This window comes from Nothobranchius furzeri, chromosome 2 (assembly GCF_043380555.1).
Source record: "Nothobranchius furzeri strain GRZ-AD chromosome 2, NfurGRZ-RIMD1, whole genome shotgun sequence".
Lineage (NCBI taxonomy): Eukaryota > Metazoa > Chordata > Actinopteri > Cyprinodontiformes > Nothobranchiidae > Nothobranchius > Nothobranchius furzeri.
Window position 1 is genome coordinate 5,814,711 of NC_091742.1, and position 21,374 is coordinate 5,836,084.

Sequence of the window (21,374 nt, forward strand, 5' to 3'; positions counted from 1 at the left end):
TTATTTTGATTCTAGGAAAACCTGCCATCTCCGTAGGTCCATCTGTAGCCCACTTATCCAAGGTCACAGACATTGCTGATGCTGCATAGAAGCCCATGGATCTCTTTCTTTAGTGACACTCCAGCTCTTCCTAGGGAATCCCAGGATGTAGAGGACATACGGCCCTTCCATTGGCCTTGTTCCAGCTCCTAAATCTCCAGAGTTGGGTGACCAGGAGGTATCCTAGTCAGATGCCCCAAACACCCAAGTGGCTCAAGATGATTCTTTTCATGTTATCTCCAAGACTGAACCCAATGACCCTACAGAGGACACTCATTTGGTCAATTGTATCTGGATCTCATCCAATTGGTCCTCATCCAACTGTCACGGTCATTGGTGAGCCCATCTTTCACACCTTCCTACAGTCACTGGTGAACAAAACACCAAGATACTTGAACTTGAAGACACTTGGTGAGTAACATGAGCAGTTAGCTATGAAATCCAAACTTGTGAGTAGAGTGTTGAAACAGGAATTCAGAGATAGTGACAGAGCATAAATCTTGAAAGTGGTTGAGTTCCCCGAGGCAGAGTAGTCACCCAGAGGAATGTATGCATGTTAGTTTGCAGACCAACCTAAAAGCATCTTGAGCCACCGACAGGAGATCCAGCATCAGGAGTGTGGGGTTATTTGGCTTGGGTTTTAGAACCAATGTGCACAGTGAAAGGTTTTCAAAGGGATCAAAAAGAAAAAAAAAGTAAAGTTTGACTCGACCTAAATTCAAATATTGCTAAATTTGATTAAAAACAGCACAAGAAAATATGATCTAATTGACTTGGACACATCTTACACAATTTTCCTTAAAGCATGATGCATTAATTGTTGTTCTCCTAAAGACTTGAGGTTAGGAAACAGTGATTTTAAGAAGAGGTTAAATCATCACTCATCGCTCTTTGAAGTGAAGGAGTTTTCTCAACTGTTGGTAAGAAAAAGAAGAAATAAAGGCCAAAGACAGACAAAAGTTTTGTCCAAGTTGAGTCAAAATCAGAATTAGCTTCATTGCCAAATAGTGAGACTCACGTTTCCAGGAATTCGCTTTGTTGGAACAGTGCAGACATACAGATGCATTATTCACAATAAATATTTAACATAAGAGAGAAGGGGAAAGAAGCTGTCCTTGTGGTGCAAGGTTCTTGCCCAGATTGACCTGAACCTCCTGCTCAAATGGAATGGTTTGAAAAGACAGTGGCCAGGATGAGTGATGTCAGCTGTAACACACCTCAGAGCCATGGAGGTGTGCATGTTGTGGACAGATGAGATCTGCAACAGATGAGATCTGCTGAATGCACGACATGCTGTAGTCTGTTTGTCCATCACAGTGGCCCCGGGTGCCACACAATGATAGCGGAGGTGAGGATGGACTCGACGATGGACGTGTAGAATTAGATAGACCATTATCATTGTTGGCATTCTGAGTTTCTTAAGCTATTGGTAGGAAGAACATCCTCTGCTGGGCCGTTTTGACAAGGGGGGGGGGGGGGGGGGGGGCAGTGTAGCTTACACTCTCCTGAAGTCCACAATCATCTCTATGCATTCAGGTTGTTGTTTTTGCACCAGAATGCCAGATGTTCCACCTTCCTCCTGTAAGCGGACTCATCCCCGTCTGAGATAAGGCTGATAAGGGCAGCAGTAGCTCAGGTGGTAGAGCGGGTTGCCTCATGATCGGAGGGTCATGGGTTCGATTCCAGCTCCCGCCAGGGGTATCCTGCTGTTGTGTCCTTGGGCAAGACACTTCACCCAACTTGCCTGTGTTAGTGGTGGTCAGAGGGACCGACAGCGCCCAATGGCAGCCTCGCCTCTGTCAGACCTCCCCAGGGCGGCTGTGGCTACAAGTAGCTTACCATCGCTAGCAGTGTGTGAATGTGAGTGTGTGAAAGCATCTTTGGGTGTCTTGAAAAGCGCTATATAAGTTCAATGCATTATTATTATTATTATTATTATTATTATTATTATTATTATTATTATTATTATTATTATTATTATAAGGGTGGTGTCATCTGAAAACTTGACCAGCTTCACAGACTGGTGGATGGAGGTGCAACCGCTGGCGCACATGGAGAATAGAAGAGGGGAGAGGACACAGCCTTGAGGGGTGCCAATGTTGGTGGGACCACAAGCTGAAGCAATTGCAGCAAATTATTTCTTTGTAATTTTCTTTGTTCCTTTTTACATTTTCTTTTCACAAAAACAGCTGAAATTTCTTCATACTTCTTTTCAAATCCACAACCAAAGAGGACATATAATCTCAGCTGGTCTAAGGGAAAAGAAAACTACATCACAGCATTTCGCCCTGGTAATTTCTTAGGTTTTTATCACTCTCACCTTGTCAGCTGACTCACCCAGCTGAGCTTTCCTCTGCTTAATCAGAAACTAGAAAGTTTCTTTTTGTCACATAATAATCATGAGAAATTGTGTGAGAGGAATAAAAGAATGGAAGGGTGAAATGGACTTAATACTTTTATTCTGGCTCCGCCATTGTTCATTGCTTCATCAGCCATATGATCCCCGTCATGAAACAGTTAATTGTTTCATAATCGGCGTCTGAGAGATTGTCAAAAGTGCAGCGACTACTAGAATTGGACTCAAAGCAGAACACCAGAACTTGGAAAGGACGATGGGGGACACATTGCAATTCCAAAACGTTGCCTTTTCCTGATAGATAGATAGATAGATAGATAGATAGATAGATAGATAGATAGATAGATAGATAGATGATAGATAGATAGATAGATAGATAGATAGATAGATGATAGATAGATAGATAGATAGATAGATAGATAGATAGATAGATAGATAGATATTTTTTTTCGGTCAACAACAACAATTTATCAATTTTACATAAAAGTAATCAAGCAACCGAAAAAAGGAATAGGTTGAAGCCTAGTGGCTTATAATTAGCCTATCCTTAACTCCCACAGACATAATCAAATCCTTAACCAAGGCTGATAGCTAAGGTGCATAACATTTAAAGAAAAAACAATGATAAATCTAGAAATCAAATCAACACAAGGTTGGACATCAAACTAAGTTTCTATAACTTTGGAAGATGCAATTTTTTAAAATTTTCTTGAAAAACGACAAAGAATAACACATCTTCAGTTCATCATTAAGTCCATTCCATAACTTCACTCCCAAAACCGACACACATCTATACTTCGCATTAGTTCTCACTTTAGGTATTTCAAACATTTAAGACCCCCTCAAATCATATTTTCCATCTCTTAATTTAAACATACTTAAAATACAAATTGGAACATTCTTTTTCACCACTCTATACATCATTTCTAAAGTTTTAAGATATATAATGTCCTTAAATTTTAACATAGCTGATCCTACGAAAAATTGGTTTGTGGACTCCCTATATCCAGCTTTATTTATTATTCTAATAGCTCTTTTTTGCAATTTAAAAATTGAATCCAGATATGTTTTGTATGTTTTGTGTGTTTTCCCCCAAATTAAATGACTCTGTTTACAATCACTGCAATTGGAATTAGATTATTTATCAGCAAATGTGTTATGAATGGGATGGTTATGTGCAAACGTTTTCCACAGCAGTTGAGTTTCAACAAGGCCCCAAAGGCCGGAAATGCACACATCAGTTCAAATATGAATTACGAGGACATAAAATAACATCAACTAAACTGTGCTTCCTTTGGCCAACAGGGTTGTTGAAGTCCTCTCAAACCACAGCCAGAAATCGCTCTAGTGCATGGAGAACAAGGAGGGTGGACAGAACAGCTCACCCTGCTGGTGCGACCTTCACCAGGACTCACAGGAGAGCACCACAGTCCTCATCTGGTCCTAGGCAGCCGGAGAGAGCTGTGGAAGGAGCTCCGCCTCTAGAGAGAAGACGTCAACACCAAACCAAACCTCAGGCTGACCAGAGAAACCGATACACACCAAAAATCTGTAAGAAAGCCAACATCTCATTTTCTAATCATCAGTTATTCGTATGCAAAAATATATATTTGTGGTTGGCTCACATCAGAGCATCAGAAACAACTTTAGATTTGATAAATAAGAGGCTGTACATTACAAATATGTTAGCTATAAGCACATACTTTGTTTGGACGATCTTTAGTGTCCATAGTGTAAACCCTGGCCGTGCCTGGTATCCTTTTCTATTCGTAGCGTCTGAGTCCGTTCATGTGGTGTCACTGCAGGCACAGAAGGCCCAGGGCCAGAGCGCACCCTCCAACCGAGCAGTCACCACCAAAACCCAAATCCCAGGTACCCAACACTCATTTTAAGAACAACGTTAACCTTTACAGAGTCACTTCAGACCTTGTTGTCATGTCTTTTTGTACGTGTGTTGTGCAGAGCCACCTGAATACGAAGCCCGGGACATCAGTGTCAGGGTCATGTCTCCAAAGTCTGTCCTGATCTCCTGGGTTGACCCTGCTGTTGAGATGGGAAAGGTTGACCCAGGGACATCCAGGTAGGACTTTTCTGAAGGACTCTGCTGGAGAAGTATGTAGGTGCTTCATCTAATAAAATAACTAAAGAGAATTTAAGGTACACATAAAGAGGCTGTGTTTAAAGGTGTGGAATAATTGTTTAATCAATAATTTTGAGTGGTCTCTGGTAGGAATGAATGCCTTGCAAGCTGTACTCAGGGCAAAAAAAGCCCAGAATTGCTTGGATCAGCACTGTCAAGTGGCAGCAGACTGCACAATTTGGACTTTTATTTCCTGATATTTAGACATCTCACCTCAGATTGGATAACAGCAATGTGACTCTAACACTGACTTGTAATGTGGATGTTTTATCTCCACAAATAACGCAAGCCTAGAGAAGTTTTCTTTGTAGTGGTGTTGCTAATGCTAATGGTTAGCATTTACTAGTCGGGGCGTTGTCTGCTGATTCCCGGATGTTAAAACCTCAACAGCCTTCCCCGTCACAAGTCAAGATGGGTGAATCCATGAAGGTTAGGTGAAGTGTGACGTAGATCTGCCAGGCTTTTCAAATCCTAGAGTTTCATCATCTATCAGACGCTAATGCATAGGTGTAGCAGACATTTTTCATGTTCAGCCTGCTTGGAAAAACTCAGAGTGGCTGATTATAATCAGAAAAAAAAACATAAAAATATTGTTTTTAAGTGAACCACACCTTTAAAACAAGAGTTGTTTTCAAATAAAACCTTTGTTTTTCCTCTGAACTTAGATCATACACAGTTAAGTTCAGGGAAAAAGGCGAATCAGCACGCTGGGAGTACAAAGAAAGCACCCAGAGGAGAATGATGATCGACACCCTGTCTGCTGACGGCATGTACGAGTTCTCCATCAGAATTTCTCAGGGAGAAAAACACAGCAAGTGGAGCGTCTCAGTATTTCAGAGGACTCCTGAGTCGGGTATGTACTGCCTCTGTGTGCTGAAAAACATTTGCTCTTGCATGACCCCTCCTGTTAAGCCTTCCCTACTTATTTCTTTATGCCACACCTCATTACAATCAGCACCTATAACTCCCATGTGATGCATATATTTTTGGCTGCAGCTCCCTCATGATTGGAGCTGTTCTACTATGTCACAGGAGCTCCTGAGCTGTGGTTCATTGGTATGTCAAAATTTACAGCCTGGCCCCCAGTTCAGATCTCCATCTGCAGCTTCATACAAATTGTCATGGGATAGTTTCTTTCAGTTTATGGCAGCTGTACTTTGCTCTGTTGAAGAAATTTTGGCACAAGAGTCCCTACTCTTATTCTACATGACTAGAGCAACACTTTCCTGAAACTTTAATACTTTGTATATGCTGTTACTTTTATCCAACTGCTGCTTTTTTCTGAATTTCTATTCATTGTTGCTCTCCTTTCACTGCTAGCACCATCTGGACCACCTGAAAATTTCGAGGTCAAGCCATTACGAGGAAAGGGAACTGCTGTCACTGCAACTTGGGATCCTCCAGAGGAACCAAATGGCCGAATAAGAGGTAAGGAATGAAAGATTAAAGCTAAACCAGTACCTAAAAAAATACATACGGAAATACTATACTGTCTGTTTTATACAGTTCCTCTTATTTTTCTGATTTGTTAAAGTGATACTAGGCAGTTTTGGCTCTGTTAGTCAAACCAAAAGCAAGACATCTCCTCACTCTGCGTTTGTCTTTTTAATTAAATTCAATTCAATTCAAGTTTATTTCTATAGCGCCAAATCACGACAAGTGTCGTCTCAAGGCACTTCACATAATAAGTGTTCCAATACAGGTCAGTTCATTAAGCCAATCAGAAAAAAAGTTTCCTTTATAAGGAACCTAGCAAATTGCATCGAGTCACTGACTAGTGTCAGTGACTTTACAGCAATCCTCATACTAAGCAAGCATGCAGCGACAGTGGAGAGGAAAACTCCCTTTTAACAGGAAGAAACCTCCAGAGAATCCTGGCTCAGTAGCACCTTAAAGTTACAGTGTTTAGTTTCCTGGCAATAGGGGGCAGTATATACATTTCAGGGTATTTTTACGCCATATCGCCATGATTGTCGCTAGTTTAAAATAACATTACAATAAATGTTACCTGTGGATCGGAAAGCATGCAACCTTGGCGTGACTCCTCAGATTTTGATGGTCCTTCAGTTAATTTCATCGTGAGAATTCAATGCCGATTGTAGTTTTCTGGCATAGTTTCCGGATCTTCTCGGGGTCCTGCGCCTGTTTATGACGTTATACTATGGCAATACCACATATTCGATTACATTCTGTCACATAGGTTTTGGAAAGAGTTGAGCAGTTTTGTTATTAAATGCTTACTGTCTAAGTGTTTTCAAATGTGGCAACGTAGCTTCCATTAGTCCCAGCCTCTACTGTGATGTAGTTGACAGGCACAGGACTTTGAGCCAGCCAGAAAGAAACATGGCGTTCAATATGACACATCACACCCTTTGTTCTTTAGACCCGACTTTTATGGTTAAACCTTATGAAGCCGCCAATATTTTTCAAAGACTGAACATCATTTTACTCATTTTCAACAACATTTTGATGGATATTTCCAGAGATTAATGGTAAAAATACACAATGTCACTTTAAAGGGATACTATGCAGTTTTGGCCGTTAGCAGAACCATAAGTGAAACTTATCTCTTCACTGCGCGTTCATCTTTTTAACACCTTAATCTAACTACTGAAATGTCTCCTCATCATTCATTAGTGTCTACAGGAGCGGTTCATCACTAAATCAAACAATTCAGCTGTGTTCACAACTTAAAACATGCAGGAAGTATGTTGGAAGCAGACTGCAGCTCCAGGCATGTCAGCTCCACTTTTTTGAGTCCATCGGGGACTGGACTGGTACTCTGAAGTTGCAAGTGTGGGATTCTGGCCACAGAGGGAGGAGGGGTGAGGGGTTGCTCTTAGTGACATTTCATTAAACCTGTAAAGGGTCATTTTAGCACATACTGGCTCAAGAAAATGAATAAAAATGTGAAAAAGTTGCATAGTGTGTCTTTTAAAGATACAAGCTTTTTGGCACAGTTTTATAACTCTGTGCTTTATAGCAGGGGTGTCCAATCCTCCTGGAGGGCTAGTATCTAGCCGTTTTTAGTTTTAACCCTCCTTCAGCACACATGGTTTCAATCAGCGGCAGATTGACAGGCTTCTGCAGAGCTTGATGAGCTGCTGCACAGGTGATTCGACCACTGATCAAGTGTGTTGGAGCAGAAAAACCACTAAATCTGCTGGACACCGGCCCTCCAGGACCAGGATTTGGTACTCCAGCTTTATAGGCATTAAAATAAAGATGCTTGGTTACTATTTCTCCATAATGATTATGTTTTACTTCCACACAGAATACATCTTGTCTTATGCCCCTGCTATGAGACCATTTGGAATGAAAAGTGTCACATACCGTGGCAGCACCACTACGGCCACCATAGATGGCCTAACCCAAGGAGAACGTTATATTTTCAAAATAAGAGCCACTAACAGGAGAGGGATGGGACCACAAAGCAAGGCATTCAGCGTTGCCATGCCACAAGGTAAGCATTGGATTTTGATCACATAATGTGTATCTGTAAATTTGAAGGCTACACACCTCCATTATTATAATTAGTGTTTTGATTTGCCAGCCAACAGAGCTACCTCTTCCTTTTCAAAGTCCAAGGACACCCAGAGGACCACCCACCCTTCTTCCAAGCAAGATACTGATAATCCCAACTTTCAGTCAAAAGAAAAACCAGAGGAACCAACCACAACCCCTAAGTCACACCACGCTTCAAATGCCAGCAGGCGTGCACGTCCACTTTCACAGACACGTTCCTATCACAGTATCTTCTCTTCTGTCCGAGGCTCAGTCAGGAATGGAGTGAACAGAGTCTCAACCAGACCAAGAGCAAAAGAAGACGAAGAACAGGAACATGACAAAGTACCTACAACCCCACCTCCTGCAGAAGAGACAACCACAATGGAAGTTGTACCAGAGCCGGAACAACTTGACAATGATGTCTCCCTTTTATCCGAGGATGAAGTTGATTTTATTAAAGAACCATTGAGCACTGAAACCCCCAGCCTTAAAGTTTTCACACCCTCCCCAACCAAACCTGTGCTTCAAAGTCCTAAACGGCCAAACAGAAGGCCAGTAAAGATCAGGGTCCATCAAAAAGCTGGATCCAAGGATACTTCCTCTTCATCCTCATCATCCCCGTCCACCACCTCATCATTCTCTTCCTCACATACTCAAGATGTATCAGTGAGTAGAAAGGACCATGTAGACATTACATATCCCGAAACACGAAACATCTACAATAAGTCCAACACAACACTAGTAAAATCATCTTCTACGGGTCAAAAAGACATCAGTTCACATAAGACAGGCGCTACACCGGTAGGCACAAGCTCATCTTCAGCAGAAAGTAGCAGTAGTTCTGGTTCTAAATATGGTTTTGGCCGGAGGCAACCTGGAATTTTGTTTAGAGGGAATTTCACTCGATTGCTTAATGGCCACAAACCGACTGTGAACACACAGTTTAAACCAATCAGAACCCAGAGCCAAGTCACACTAAACACACTTAGTTCAGCCAAATCTCAGTCCACCCTACCAGAAAGAACACAACACCATGAAACATCAGATGGTTTAGATCCAACAAGGTCACCTTCAAGAAGTTCTTTAGACAGTCATGCAACATCTGATTCAAATGATTCAGACCAATCACTGCCTGGGTCTCATGGTACAAAAACGTCACTAGATACTTCATCTACTTCATCTACTTCACAGAGCAGTACAAGCCACCGATCGACTGTAGACACACAAGGTGCCTCTGAATCAGCTCCACGAAGAACATCTCACAGCTCAGCAACGTTACATACCGCACAGAGCTCACATGCATCACTGGACGGAAGGGCATCGTTCAGGGAGGGTAATGGAGACATGATATATAAACATGTAGAACACACAGAACCCAAACATGAAGAGCAAATTCTAAATTCTAAAGACCACGTCAAAGAGGAAGATGAGGACAAAAGAAAAGTCGAAACCACTAATAGAAAAACTATATCTTCTCGTACTAGAATCAGCTCTTCGTTTGCTGAAAAATTTCCCTGGCTGGCAAGTCGTTACCCGGGTAAATTTAGCACGAGCACAAGGACATCAACTACAAGGCAGAATGGGAGGACCCCTTGGACAAATTGGGTTTCATCATCTGTTGGGGCTGGTAGACCACTTTTGGTAGGAGCACCCACAAAAGTCCCAGGAGCTACAGGTACTTCAGGAGTATCTTTAAAGCAAGAAACCAAAGAAGACCTGAGGACTTCATCCAAATATGACTCATCGAAAAATAGTGTTGGAGTGAGTACAGTTAAGCCTGCTTTAAACAATCCAAGTACAGACACTAGTGACGCTAGGAATCCTCCTATTTTTTCATCTTCTGCAACTTCTACATCTTTCAAGTCTGGCTCCAACCCACTTAGAGAACCTACTGGTGATCCCATCCATAAAGAAATCTCAAATAGTGGTGATCATAATAAGGAAAATCTCAGCACAAGGGTTAGAGAAGGGAATGGAAAAATTCCAGATCACAAAGCAGCCCACACAAACTTTACATCTACTTTAGTTGTCCACAGGAATGGAGATGATGAGAAAGTGGACACAAGAGACATTTCATCCAGGACTTCTACAGGAGTCAATTCAAGTCAGCGCCGCTTTGGCGTTGGGATGAATGGAAGGGTGCGCTCTTCCCTTCTCACCAACAGACAGTTTGGTGGCTCGAGGCTTCCTGTCAGACAGGTGCAGAACTCTCGACTGGGTGGTGCAACGTCATCCTCCTTTGATTCCTCTTCTTCTGTAAATGTTCCCAAGCCAGTTTTAAACTCAGAGCAGGATGCAAGTAGTGATTCTAAAGCAACAAGGACATGGGGTGGTAACTCCCATGCAGCATCATCTACATCTAGAGATAGTTTGAGAACTCAAGGGACTAGGTCACGATATCCCATCATTAGAGGGAAACCAAACAACGGCGGAGGATTCAAACCGAGCAACGGAAACGGTAAAGTCGTTTGGTATGTTCATATGACTAAAAGCTGCTGACAAATTCAGTTTTATGCTATAGGCACTGATACCTCCATGAACTAAAATGTCATTGTTTTTAACTGTGTGATATTGAATTCAAATGAATTGTAACATCATGCCTTAAATCTATGACAGCTGGTAAAATTGGACAGTCCAATTTAACTGACAAAGAGATCACTTCGTCTCGTGGAACTAGCAAGGCCTCTGGGCAGAAGTTCATCACTGGGCCTGACGGATCCAAATGGGTAATAAATGGCTTTAATCAAAATGTGCATACTCATAGAAGATGAGATTTTCAAATTTCCTATTTTTTAGTCATTAAACTGATATCTAAGTCCTCAAGAGAATAATTAGAAAAACATCTTCTGACTAGATTGTCTCGTGACATTAGTAACATTTTTGTCTATTCAGGTGATTGACTTGGAGCGAGGAATCCTCATGAACCAGGATGGGAAAGTTCTCCAAGACTCCCAAGGCAAGCCCAAGAGAGTGGTCCTCGGAGAAGATGGACGCACCATTTTTGGTGATTTGCTTAATTCATGTGATCTGATTTGTGTAACATATAAACATAGAAAACCAGAAGATCTGAGAATACTAGGGATGTGTATTGGGAAATTCTGGCGATACGATACATATCACGATACAGGGGAGACGATAGAATATTTCACAATAAATTGCGATACATTCAGCCAGATGGTATTAGAAATTTGTTTATACTGAAATTAATGTAGGAAAATTTCAATAAACAGTTCAAACTGATAGCGTGTTAAACATGAGGTTTTTGAACCGTAATAGAGGGATTTACATTTCAGTGGTGGGAACAAAACCCAATGCACACTGCTGCCAACTAGTGGTCGGCATTTGAATTCCACCAAAAGAATGGAAAGTGTTTGCATGGAAATTCTTCCAAGAATTCGAAACACAGCTTTTGAATTTTGATATAGTATTGCAGGAAATAAATATTGCCATTTATTGCCATATAAATATTTTCTTACATCTCTATTCCACACTATGAAAAAGGTAAAAGTGTGTGTGATTTGTGCTGATATTGTATCTGATTGATATCGGTATCAGTCATTACTGAAGGCTGCAACATCGATATTGTATTGGAAGAGAAAATGTTGTATCGGGACATCCCTATCTAATCAGATTTATGCAGCTGTTTGAATGCTAGCTAAACAATAGAAAAAGTTGTTTATACTGTTTACCATTATTTTAATAGGTTGTAAAACACAAGCCTGAATTTGTGCAATGCTTTGAATTAAGTCATCAATATCAACTTTTCCCTTCTTATGCTACCCAATCACCTTTCTCAGACCACATGGGTAGTCCCCTAGTAAGTCAGGAGGGCATCGCTCTGTTTGGCCATGGCAGAGATAGTCAACCTGTGATCAACCCAAAAGACAAGTTTCTCACAGTTGGGGGTAAACCTGTTCTTGGTTTGGACTTGCTTCGGCCAAGAACCTCCGTTGTTACCACCACAAAGGCTCCTACTACCACTGTTGAACCAACAACCATTGAATGGACAACGGAGGAGTTTACCACAGGGCTGCCGTACCCAACCTGTCCATCCGGAACCTTCTCCAAAACAGATGAATACGGATATCCAATTCTTGACCCAGAGGGAATTCTGGACTGTTATCCAGAAGGTGAGAGATGACACTCATATAAGAGTGATGACACTTTATAAGATAAAACTCTAAAATAAAAGTTTTGTTATTGGTTTTTTTTATAGTGCTTCGGTTAAATAAACACTCATACAATCATGGATAATTATGAACTCGGTTGTATTCATAACCATCTGGGCTAAGTTTGGGAGTTCTTCCTGTTGGTTCCCAAAGAGGCTTATAACTGTCTAAATAACTTTGCGATCTAGTGAGTGTGTAAGTGTGAGTCTTTGCGTGGGGGAGCTAGCTGTGGTTACACACACCGTGCTGTCCACTACATACTGTCAATGATGTTACCACAAAACATACACATAAACACGTTGTTACAGCAGAAACATGTGAGAATTTAATGTTAATGAACCACCTGAAGCACTTAGAATGTCATGCAATTCATTTTATTGTGATGTTGCAATATTAGCCTTAATGGAATTGTGAAATTGATGCTACAGCTTGTTCTGTTTCTCTGACAGAAGAATCCTCAGGAATGGAAATGGACCACATGCCTACAGTGTCGATGGTGCCTGATGCTTTAGCTCTTGAGAAAGGTATTGACTGGGATTGGCTTTGGACCAGTTGGTCTATCGCCACAGCGCTGGGATAGACCGAACTGCACTGCATGCCCATTGTTCGCTGACTGTTAGGCACTGTTTATCTGTTCATTCCATTAGCTTGCCAGTTATGTCCCTTCTCTCCCTCCTTGCTCCTGCCTGTGGTCTTTATGTTGATTCTTCTTTTGGATGTTGGGCTTGCTTGGTCTTGGTTCATTACTGTGGTTTTGGATCATTTTCATTATCAGCTGTTTTCAATCATTTCCACTCCAAAAACCTCACATTGCTAAGCTAAAGAATGATGTTCCTTATGATTTCAGTCTATTTATTTTCAGCTTTGCTTAAGATTTAAGCTTGAACCAAATACTAACTGAATGTACAGAAACATTAGCATTAAAAAAATTGATTCCTTTAAGAGTATTTTGCTTCTAACCCTTTCTTTTTCTTTTTAGCAATGTTATACTGAATCAAAAATTATTTTTTTAGCATTTTTCCAAGCATTGCACTGAGCTGGTTGCATGTGTGTGTCTGTGTGTGGACTATGATGTCATGTCAAGGTCCACTGGTGCAGGATGCGATTAAAACCACAATGAAAGAGGAAAGAGCTCATCATTTTCACCCTCTGAGACCCAACATGTTTGTGTGGTTTGGAGACTTTTGAAACTATTGTCACACATGGAAACTATGGGCAGCAAAAGCACATCTTTGAATATCAGCTCCTTTCAAATTGAGCTTGCGCATGTGTTCTCATTTAATTAAACTAGTCTGACACCCTCACTACACAATAATCATGACCATTGCCAAGGAGAAATAAGACTCAACAGCATATTAGTAAGTTAGGGTGGATATATAGTAAATCTGTTCATCAAGTTGTCATTAATGTGTATGCTTTTTAGAAGAAATGTTTGTACATACCACCTTGTTACCAACTACCACCACAACCACCACCACGACTACTTCTACCACCACAACGGTCCCAACTCCAGAGCCTCACAACCAATCACCCAACAGAGGTCCATCATCCGAGTTTGATCTCAGTGGGAAGAAGCGCTTCACAGGTACTCTATGCACCTTAATTTATGTACATCAAGGAAGCTAAAGCTAATCCACTGTGATCCATCAGTTGAAGAAATATTGCAGTCTGCTACTCTCTTATGCTCAAATAGGCCTGCTCATATAAAATGTTTTGCAAAAGTTTTGAACGCACACATTTTGGGTTGATTGCAGCTGAAAATCTGTTTTCATGGAATTTGGTGTCACCAACAGCCGCAGTCCAAAGATTAATTGGATTTCTCCTCTTTCCATGCTTATGTTACCAATTTATAATCCACTGTTTTATAGGAAACAACAATTAAGCCAAGTTTCCACTCATGCAAACTTCTCTCTGGCCTAGGTTGAGTTGCATCTATTGATCCACACAAATGTGATGTTTGACCTTTGGCCTTTATCAATACACTAATTAGAAATACAGTAGTTCAATTTAGGTCTGCTTTGTTTTTCTGCTTAAATGGCAAACAGCTTGGAGTCAGGAGTGATGCATTTCACCTAAAATACAGCGAGAAATACATGACACTGGTACTTTAAATAATACTTAGTAAAACAGCAAAGCTGGGATGCAATGGGTTGTGGTTACTAGGTATGATTCTTACCCGTGCTGTGGAAGGCTGAGTGAAGCACTGTGAAAATGTGAAATGATTGCAGCTGAATTAAAGAAACAAACAAATTAGAGAATTTCTCGGTAGCAGCAAGTCTTCATCTGGTTTCCACGTGCAAGACTGATCGGCATCTGAACATCATCATTTCAAAGCTAAAGCAGGGGTTTGGTTTTGAAGTTTGACTAGATTAACCAAAATGACAGAAATTTAAATATTAAACATATATTTACCAGAAACACCAGAAATGTTTATAGCAAAGCAAATATCCGTATCCTGTTTATACCGTGGTGGGTTTTGCAGGACCAAGATTCCAAAAGAACTTGATATTATTGGTTTGGTTTAATCTTTTCCAGAAGTTGGTTGTGAGTTTCCAACCCCAGATCTTCGGTTTCTGTTATGTGAATGACAGATCTCTGTTTAATAAGAACACCAAGTTCCTTTTCTTTTAAAAAAAAAAAGTCCAAATTTGATTTATTTTGTGACAAACCTGCAGATTAACGATCACATTCTCCATGAAACTTGATTTTTCTACTTTCTTTTTCTGTTAAATTTCCCTTTGAAGCACAACAAATTTTGCTTAGACCTTATGAAGCCAAAGACGGGATTATATGCTATTGTTTTCATTGGTGGCAGGAATAACTCATTTGTATGTTTAGATTCGGTCTTTCTGAATGTAGACGGACCCGTGTGAGCATTAAGCTCTTGGGCAATGGCCCCACTTTTCTGTTGGAAACACACTGAATGTGTCTCGTTTCACTCATTTCTGTGTATTTTTGCCCGAAACTCTCAAATTTAGGAATATATGGCAATGGGTTCATTAAAATATCAGAAGTAGCAACATTTGTTCCAGAACCAACAAAGCAGTGATACCAAAAGATCACGGACTATCTTGTGAAAATACACACATATTAACATCTGAGAGCTATTATTCTCCTCAGTTAAAAATGGAAATCATAAAAGCTGAAGGCGCTGACTTCAGCAAAGTGAGCTGCGTCTGCTGGCTTATATGAAAGACTTCCTGTTCTGTATTTTTTAGTCTATATTTATATTTTTGGCACTGTTCAGACTTGGAACACATTCAGAACTGAACCTATTATGACCTGGAACCTCTTGTTTGACTTTTGACCATCAGCAATCTAAATTTTGATTTTTGTATTACTAATATAATAACTTAAATTCTGCCCCCAGCTCCGTATGTGAACTACATCCAGAAGGATCCAGGTGCGCCCTGCTCCTTAACGGAGGCACTGGAGTTCCTTCAAGTTGACATCCTGGGAGACGTCATAGAAAAGGACAGCATGGCTTTAAATCAGAATCAGCCTCCCAAAAACAAACCTCAAAACCTCACTGTGGTCGCCATGGAGGGTTGCCACTCCTTCATCATTCTGGACTGGGCCCGGCCTCTGAAAGATGATATGGTGTCAGGTAAGAGATGATTTTCCAGAAGAAGTGGACCTAAAGGGAAATAGTTAGGCTATTTACTAAACTTTTTTTAAACAACACACCGAACATAACTGAAAAAAAACTACAAAATAATAAAATCTAAATAAGATGTTGATATTTAAATGAAAAGTTCAACATTAAATGATTAACTATTACTATTATCATATTAAGGCTGTTATAACAAATCTGCAAACAAGCTAAGTTTTGAACGCAAACACGGTCACAGAACACTTCCAAACTGTGTGCGTTTATTTATTTATTTTTTGGGACTCTGTTAGTTTGTCCTAAAGTTGAAATGGTAGCAGCCGGCTGTTTCTCCTTCTCTGATATTATTGAGCGGAGGACCTCTCACACCAGTGCTGTTCTGTTGCTAAATACGAGAGAGCGTAAAGAATGGAGGACCCAGGAAAGTGCGGCGGCTTGGCGAGACCATAGACCTATATGCTGGACGTAGGACCACCCATTTCTCTCTCCTCTATTTTGAGGTAACATCAAATCTGTGCGGTGTCACTACCATTTTAGGTGCGTCACGTCTCGTCATGCTCAGACAATCCAAGAATCCCTCCTCCGCCACGATCAGAGATCAGCGGGACATTAGCTGCATGCTAACCTGAAGCTAACGGAGGTTTTCGGGCACTTTTAGTGAGACACATGTGGTTGAATGACTCCAAACGGATGCAACATCAACTCAAAGAGCTGCAGTGTTTCTGTGGTCTCCCTTAGAAAGCTCCACAGCAACCAGCATAACTACAACCTTGCATGGAAGCCAGGTGGCCCCGGGAGACAGGAGCGGGCGGCCACCTGTGTCTAGCAGCTGTTCCTGGCCCGAGACAGGAGTGGCTGGGCGCCCGCATTGTTGAGCTGCCTCCAGGAGGATGGAGCAGCAGAACTGCGGATTTCTGATTGCAGGACCGACGCTGCTAAAGGAAGAGACTCAGCAAACCTCACAGCAGCAACCTTGTGGGTCTTAGACCGCAGTGGACCAGTGCAGCCCGGGAACTTCTGAAAGCCTCGGCCAGCTTTTGTTTCCCAGCCAGTCCTACCAACACATTATATTTCAAACCATCTTTGACCAAGCAGTGTTGCGTTCATTGCACAGCAAGCTAGTTAGGCAAGAACATTTTTGGAAAAAGCGATGGTGCTTCAAGACGTTTCACATCCTATCTTTCCTCTTTAATGCTATCAGAATATCATGTATGCTGAAAGTGTGTCTGCCTCCAAGATTTTCTCAGAGCAGAAGCCCAGAAAAGCTTGAAAAAGTCTGTTTCCTCAGTTTGTCATTCATTGTGGTTCAGCAGGTATGTTTAACATCTCACCAGCATCTCTCTGGGCCCACATTTTAAGAACTCACTCCAGAAGTTTATTGTGAAAAACCCAAATCTCCCTGAACTCACGGAAGAGTTGCTTACTCCCACTGTTTCACATGGAAAACTGAAAAATGTCTGACCCAGAAACCGATCTACAGAAAATTGGTAATTGAAGAAAACAGCCCAAAACAAGAAATCTGGCCCGAGGAGGAGAACCGTGCTTCTTTTAGAAGAACAGCACAAAGTCCAGCTTCATCCTCTGATGTTTAAAACAGACACCATCCTGTCACGGCTGCTTTCTTCATTACGGTCTTTCATTTTTCCTCTCCTCTCATAAGTTAGTCTGAACCTCTCCTTTGAACCGTTTAGTTGTTTTTTATTAGAAACAGAAATAATAGATTTCTAAATCTTGATTTGGCTTGTTTTGCTGTGGCACCGTGTTTTTTTCTTCATTTAAGACACAAAACCGAGTCAGGGCATGTCACACTGTCATATTTCATGCAATAATATTTTTTTTCCACAAGCTAATTTCCAGAATTATTTTCTCAATTAAAAAAAAATGTGCAGAGTTTGCACAATCCAAAGACATGTTGGAAAGATTTTCTTGTTTATTACTATTTAAATGTTATGTTGAGTTAATATAACATAAATCCCAATGCATTTGAAAGTTAAAATGATCAGCTTTCAAGGATCCAAAGACGAGCTGTGTTTGCACAGCCATGCCTTGAAATTTGTGGGCCATAGCTTTTTGAACAAGTGGATAAAAACAGCTGTCTGTGCTTTTCACCTGAAACCAAGACCCATTTATCATAATGCAAGATGAGTTTTTCCTTCAAGGTTCTGGTAAAATTCTTCACAAAGCATTGCTTTTGGCTCGTGGTGCAAGTCAACCTTAGTGTTCAAAGCAGAGATGCAGATGGCAAATCGGAGAGCCTTTTTGAAACTTGCAGTTTAAGAATGCACAATAAAGGAAAGAATGAACATCCAAATGGAGAGAGACAGAGAGAAGGAACAGCTTGTCTTTCCCTTCTGCACAGTGAGCATCCAGTGATGTTGGTGCAGCTCCAGTAAAAACAGAAAGAAAACTCAAAAGTCTAATAGAAACGGTTGATGGGTTGATGTGCGGAAGAGCTGGTCTCCATAGTTTTTGGATGAATGCTAAAAGGCCACATGACCTCAGAGTCCTCTCTGGAATCTGAGGATTTGTCTGCGTGGCTGAAGTCAAAGAGGAAACCAGCAAGAGGAGCTGGCAGGTTGGAGAGATTTAAGCAGGAGATGCAGATTTAAAAATAAATAAATCTGGTGATGCTTTTTTAAACCATCTGTGAAAAATTATGTAACTCTTTTCAAAAACAGTTTTTTACTGTGATTCTTACCGTTTGTTTTTGCATTACTCCCATTAAGGCTACATGGTCCATAGTGCATCATATGATGATGTCCTTAACAACAGGTGGTCCACCAGAGCTTCCAGTGGGACACATCTGCCTGTGGAGAATCTCAAACCCAATTCCAGGTAACACACACCGTATTTGCTTTTTTCCCAGCGCTGCACACTTCATGCACAATACAATGCTAGGGCTAAAGTTCGTTTTCAGTTTTTAAAGGCCAAGTTCAACTGTTTTTTACTTGTTATTTTTGAAATATGATTGGTCACTCTGAGTTTCACGCTAAATGTAAAAAGAGTCTCCTACACCTGTTTCCTGCATTAGCCGTGATTGGAAAATAGACAGGGAAACTCTCGGATTGGAAAAGCCAGTTCATTCCACGTCACATTGCTAAATTAACACGGACTCACCCATCTTGACTCGCGACGGGGACGGCTGTACAGAGCACATCTCGGCTAGTAGAGGTTAACCGTTAGCATCAGCAACTCCACAAGATGGCAGAACTCCTTCGGGGTGTTATTCGTGGAGATAAATCATCAGCGTTGCGAAATAGAGGCGTTGGTAGAGTCGTGTTGCGGTTAGCCAATCAGATGCGAGATGTCTGAATATCAGGAAATAATGAGTGAGACTCTAAATCCTGCCCTGTTCTTATCACCGCCCTGGCTCACTTCTCTATCCTGAAACAGGAAGAGGAAAGCTTTTTTTTCCCACAGAGACTGAGGCCTAGTCCACACGTAGCCGGGTTTTTTTTAAACGAATATCCGCCCCTCCAAAAACTTGCATCCACACCACCTCGTTTTAAAAAAAAAAACTGTCCACACGTACCCGGATAAATACGTTGTTAAGGACATGCCAGACCTGTAGGTGGCAGAACTTCCCCCGTTCTTAACCTCGTCCTTCGTCTGTGGTCTTCCGCAAGGAGCAGTAATTCCGCTTGCAAAAACAAACAAGCAAAAAGCGCTTGGACAATTGATAAAGCGAGCGCAGCTCTGAGGACATCCATGCTGTCGGCTAGTGTAAACACAGGTCGCACATGTGATGTCAGCATTTTTTTGTCGCGGAAAGTGACGTTGCAGACCTTAAAACTCCGGTTTTGTCTGTCCACACGCAGACACCCAAAACGGAGAAAACGCAGATCTTCACTTTGGCCGGAGTTTTTAAAAAGATCCGTTTTCGTGTGAAAAAACTCCGTTTTCGTGTGGATGACAGGCCAAAACGTAGAAAAATATCTACGTTTTGGCAGATCCCCGGCTACGTGTGGACAGGGCCTGAGTCACTGGGCCAAAATTCACACTAGGCCACTGCTAATTTGTTGAAAAAAGTGAACTTGGTCTTTAGGAAGTAAAAGGCATAAAAGCAATGATCTAGTTTTAATACATTTACTTTGAAGATTCATTACGCATAAGAGGACATCTGTGTGACACAAAGTTTGATCAAGTGTCTCGTAGATTTCTTTTCTCATATTACACAGATGTAGGCTAGGTCACATCTAGAAAAAATTGGATGCACGTCAATTGTGAGTGAGATTCTTTAGAGCTGAGAAATTATTCACCTGTGGAAATTAAACTTGAAAACGTGAGGCAAATAAAACATATTTGATTGTGACGTTACACGCTATAAAACCCCATCGAGGGTTGAGTGGAACGTAAACACTCCACATCTGATACTTATTCAGCGATGCAGTCCCTTTCTGCTCTTGGAGTTTCCAAAAACCATGTCTTACGAGAGACGGGTCAGGGATTTTCACAGGTTTCTGAATATTCTAATGGAAACATGGACCCAAGAGAGCTGCTGCTGGAGCAGAGATTCGTTTTCATCCACCTGCTCTTCCGCCTAAAGATTTTCAAACCTGCTTGTCACTGTGTTTGGACCTGTCTCTCACAGCTGATATTGCCATGGAGACTTTAACTAATTAATTAACTTCTTAAAAGGCAAGTCATGTCATAATTTGTAAGGTGGGGTAGTTTTAATTGTATAGCACATTTCGTACACAGAGGCAGTTCAGTGTGCTGTCCAGGAGCAAAAACAGCCAAATCAGCATGGCAGCATTATTAAAATAAGCAAATAAATAGATTTAGATCCCATTTTTAAAGGTTTTGGTATGAACCGATCATGGGTTTGAACCGACAATCTCGCATTCTCAGTGCAGACACTCATACGAATAGGCCACTGAGCTGGTAAAAGAAGATATAAATGATATAAATGCCTAACCAGGGACAAGGGCTGTAAATTAGCCTCAGGCCAGAAGCCTTACTGCATCTGTTGCTTATGGTGATGATGTTTTGTTGTACAGTCCCTGTAAAAATAAAGCACTATACAATACAAAAGACCCAGCATAAGAAACATTTATTCAAAGGCAGAGGATTACATAAATATTTTCAATTTTGATTTAAGTGACTAAAGTTGGGGCACAATTGAGGTCATGAGGAAGCTGATTCCATCTGTGTGCAGCAGAGCAGCTAAAAACAGCTTCACCGTTTCGCTCTGACCCGGGGTTCCACCAGCTGACTGTTTCCTGAGGATCTCAGAGCCCTGATGGCTGTATATACTGCAAGGAGAGCCTAAAAGTGACTCAGTCCCATGTCTCTGAGTGATTTATAAACTAGTAGAAGCACTTTAAAATGGATTTTGTAGTTTACTGGTAACCAGTGTCGAGATTTAAAAATAGGAGTGATGTGCTGGGTTCTTGTTAAGACTCTACTCTGGCGCTTATCTTTTTATCTTGTCATGTAAATTTATTCCTAGCGCATTCTTTTATAGCAATATAGCTAAATGGTTGGTGTAGCCTCCTGTCTTTCTGATACATCGTATGCACAATAGACCTATATAGTTCTTTAACTCATGCT

General features: G+C 41.1%; 1 protein-coding gene across 2 annotated transcripts in view; it reads left to right on the forward strand.

The window, feature by feature from the left end:
* fndc1 (fibronectin type III domain containing 1) overlaps positions 1 to 21,374 on the forward strand; it is a 41,273-nt gene that overhangs the window by 14,155 nt on the left and 5,744 nt on the right. Inside the window, exons 4-17 of one of the 2 annotated variants that reach the window (XM_015947371.3) lie at positions 3,701 to 3,946; positions 4,169 to 4,267; positions 4,358 to 4,475; positions 5,201 to 5,388; positions 5,856 to 5,963; positions 7,810 to 7,998; positions 8,089 to 10,500; positions 10,659 to 10,768; positions 10,935 to 11,046; positions 11,840 to 12,172; positions 12,661 to 12,735; positions 13,635 to 13,796; positions 15,582 to 15,818; positions 18,548 to 18,656. In XM_015947371.3, the coding sequence (XP_015802857.3) occupies positions 3,701 to 3,946; positions 4,169 to 4,267; positions 4,358 to 4,475; positions 5,201 to 5,388; positions 5,856 to 5,963; positions 7,810 to 7,998; positions 8,089 to 10,500; positions 10,659 to 10,768; positions 10,935 to 11,046; positions 11,840 to 12,172; positions 12,661 to 12,735; positions 13,635 to 13,796; positions 15,582 to 15,818; positions 18,548 to 18,656 (4,498 nt within the window). The remainder of the gene's footprint in view (positions 1 to 3,700; positions 3,947 to 4,168; positions 4,268 to 4,357; positions 4,476 to 5,200; positions 5,389 to 5,855; positions 5,964 to 7,809; positions 7,999 to 8,088; positions 10,501 to 10,658; positions 10,769 to 10,934; positions 11,047 to 11,839; positions 12,173 to 12,660; positions 12,736 to 13,634; positions 13,797 to 15,581; positions 15,819 to 18,547; positions 18,657 to 21,374) is intronic. The other variant, XM_015947372.3, reaches the window with a different exon arrangement.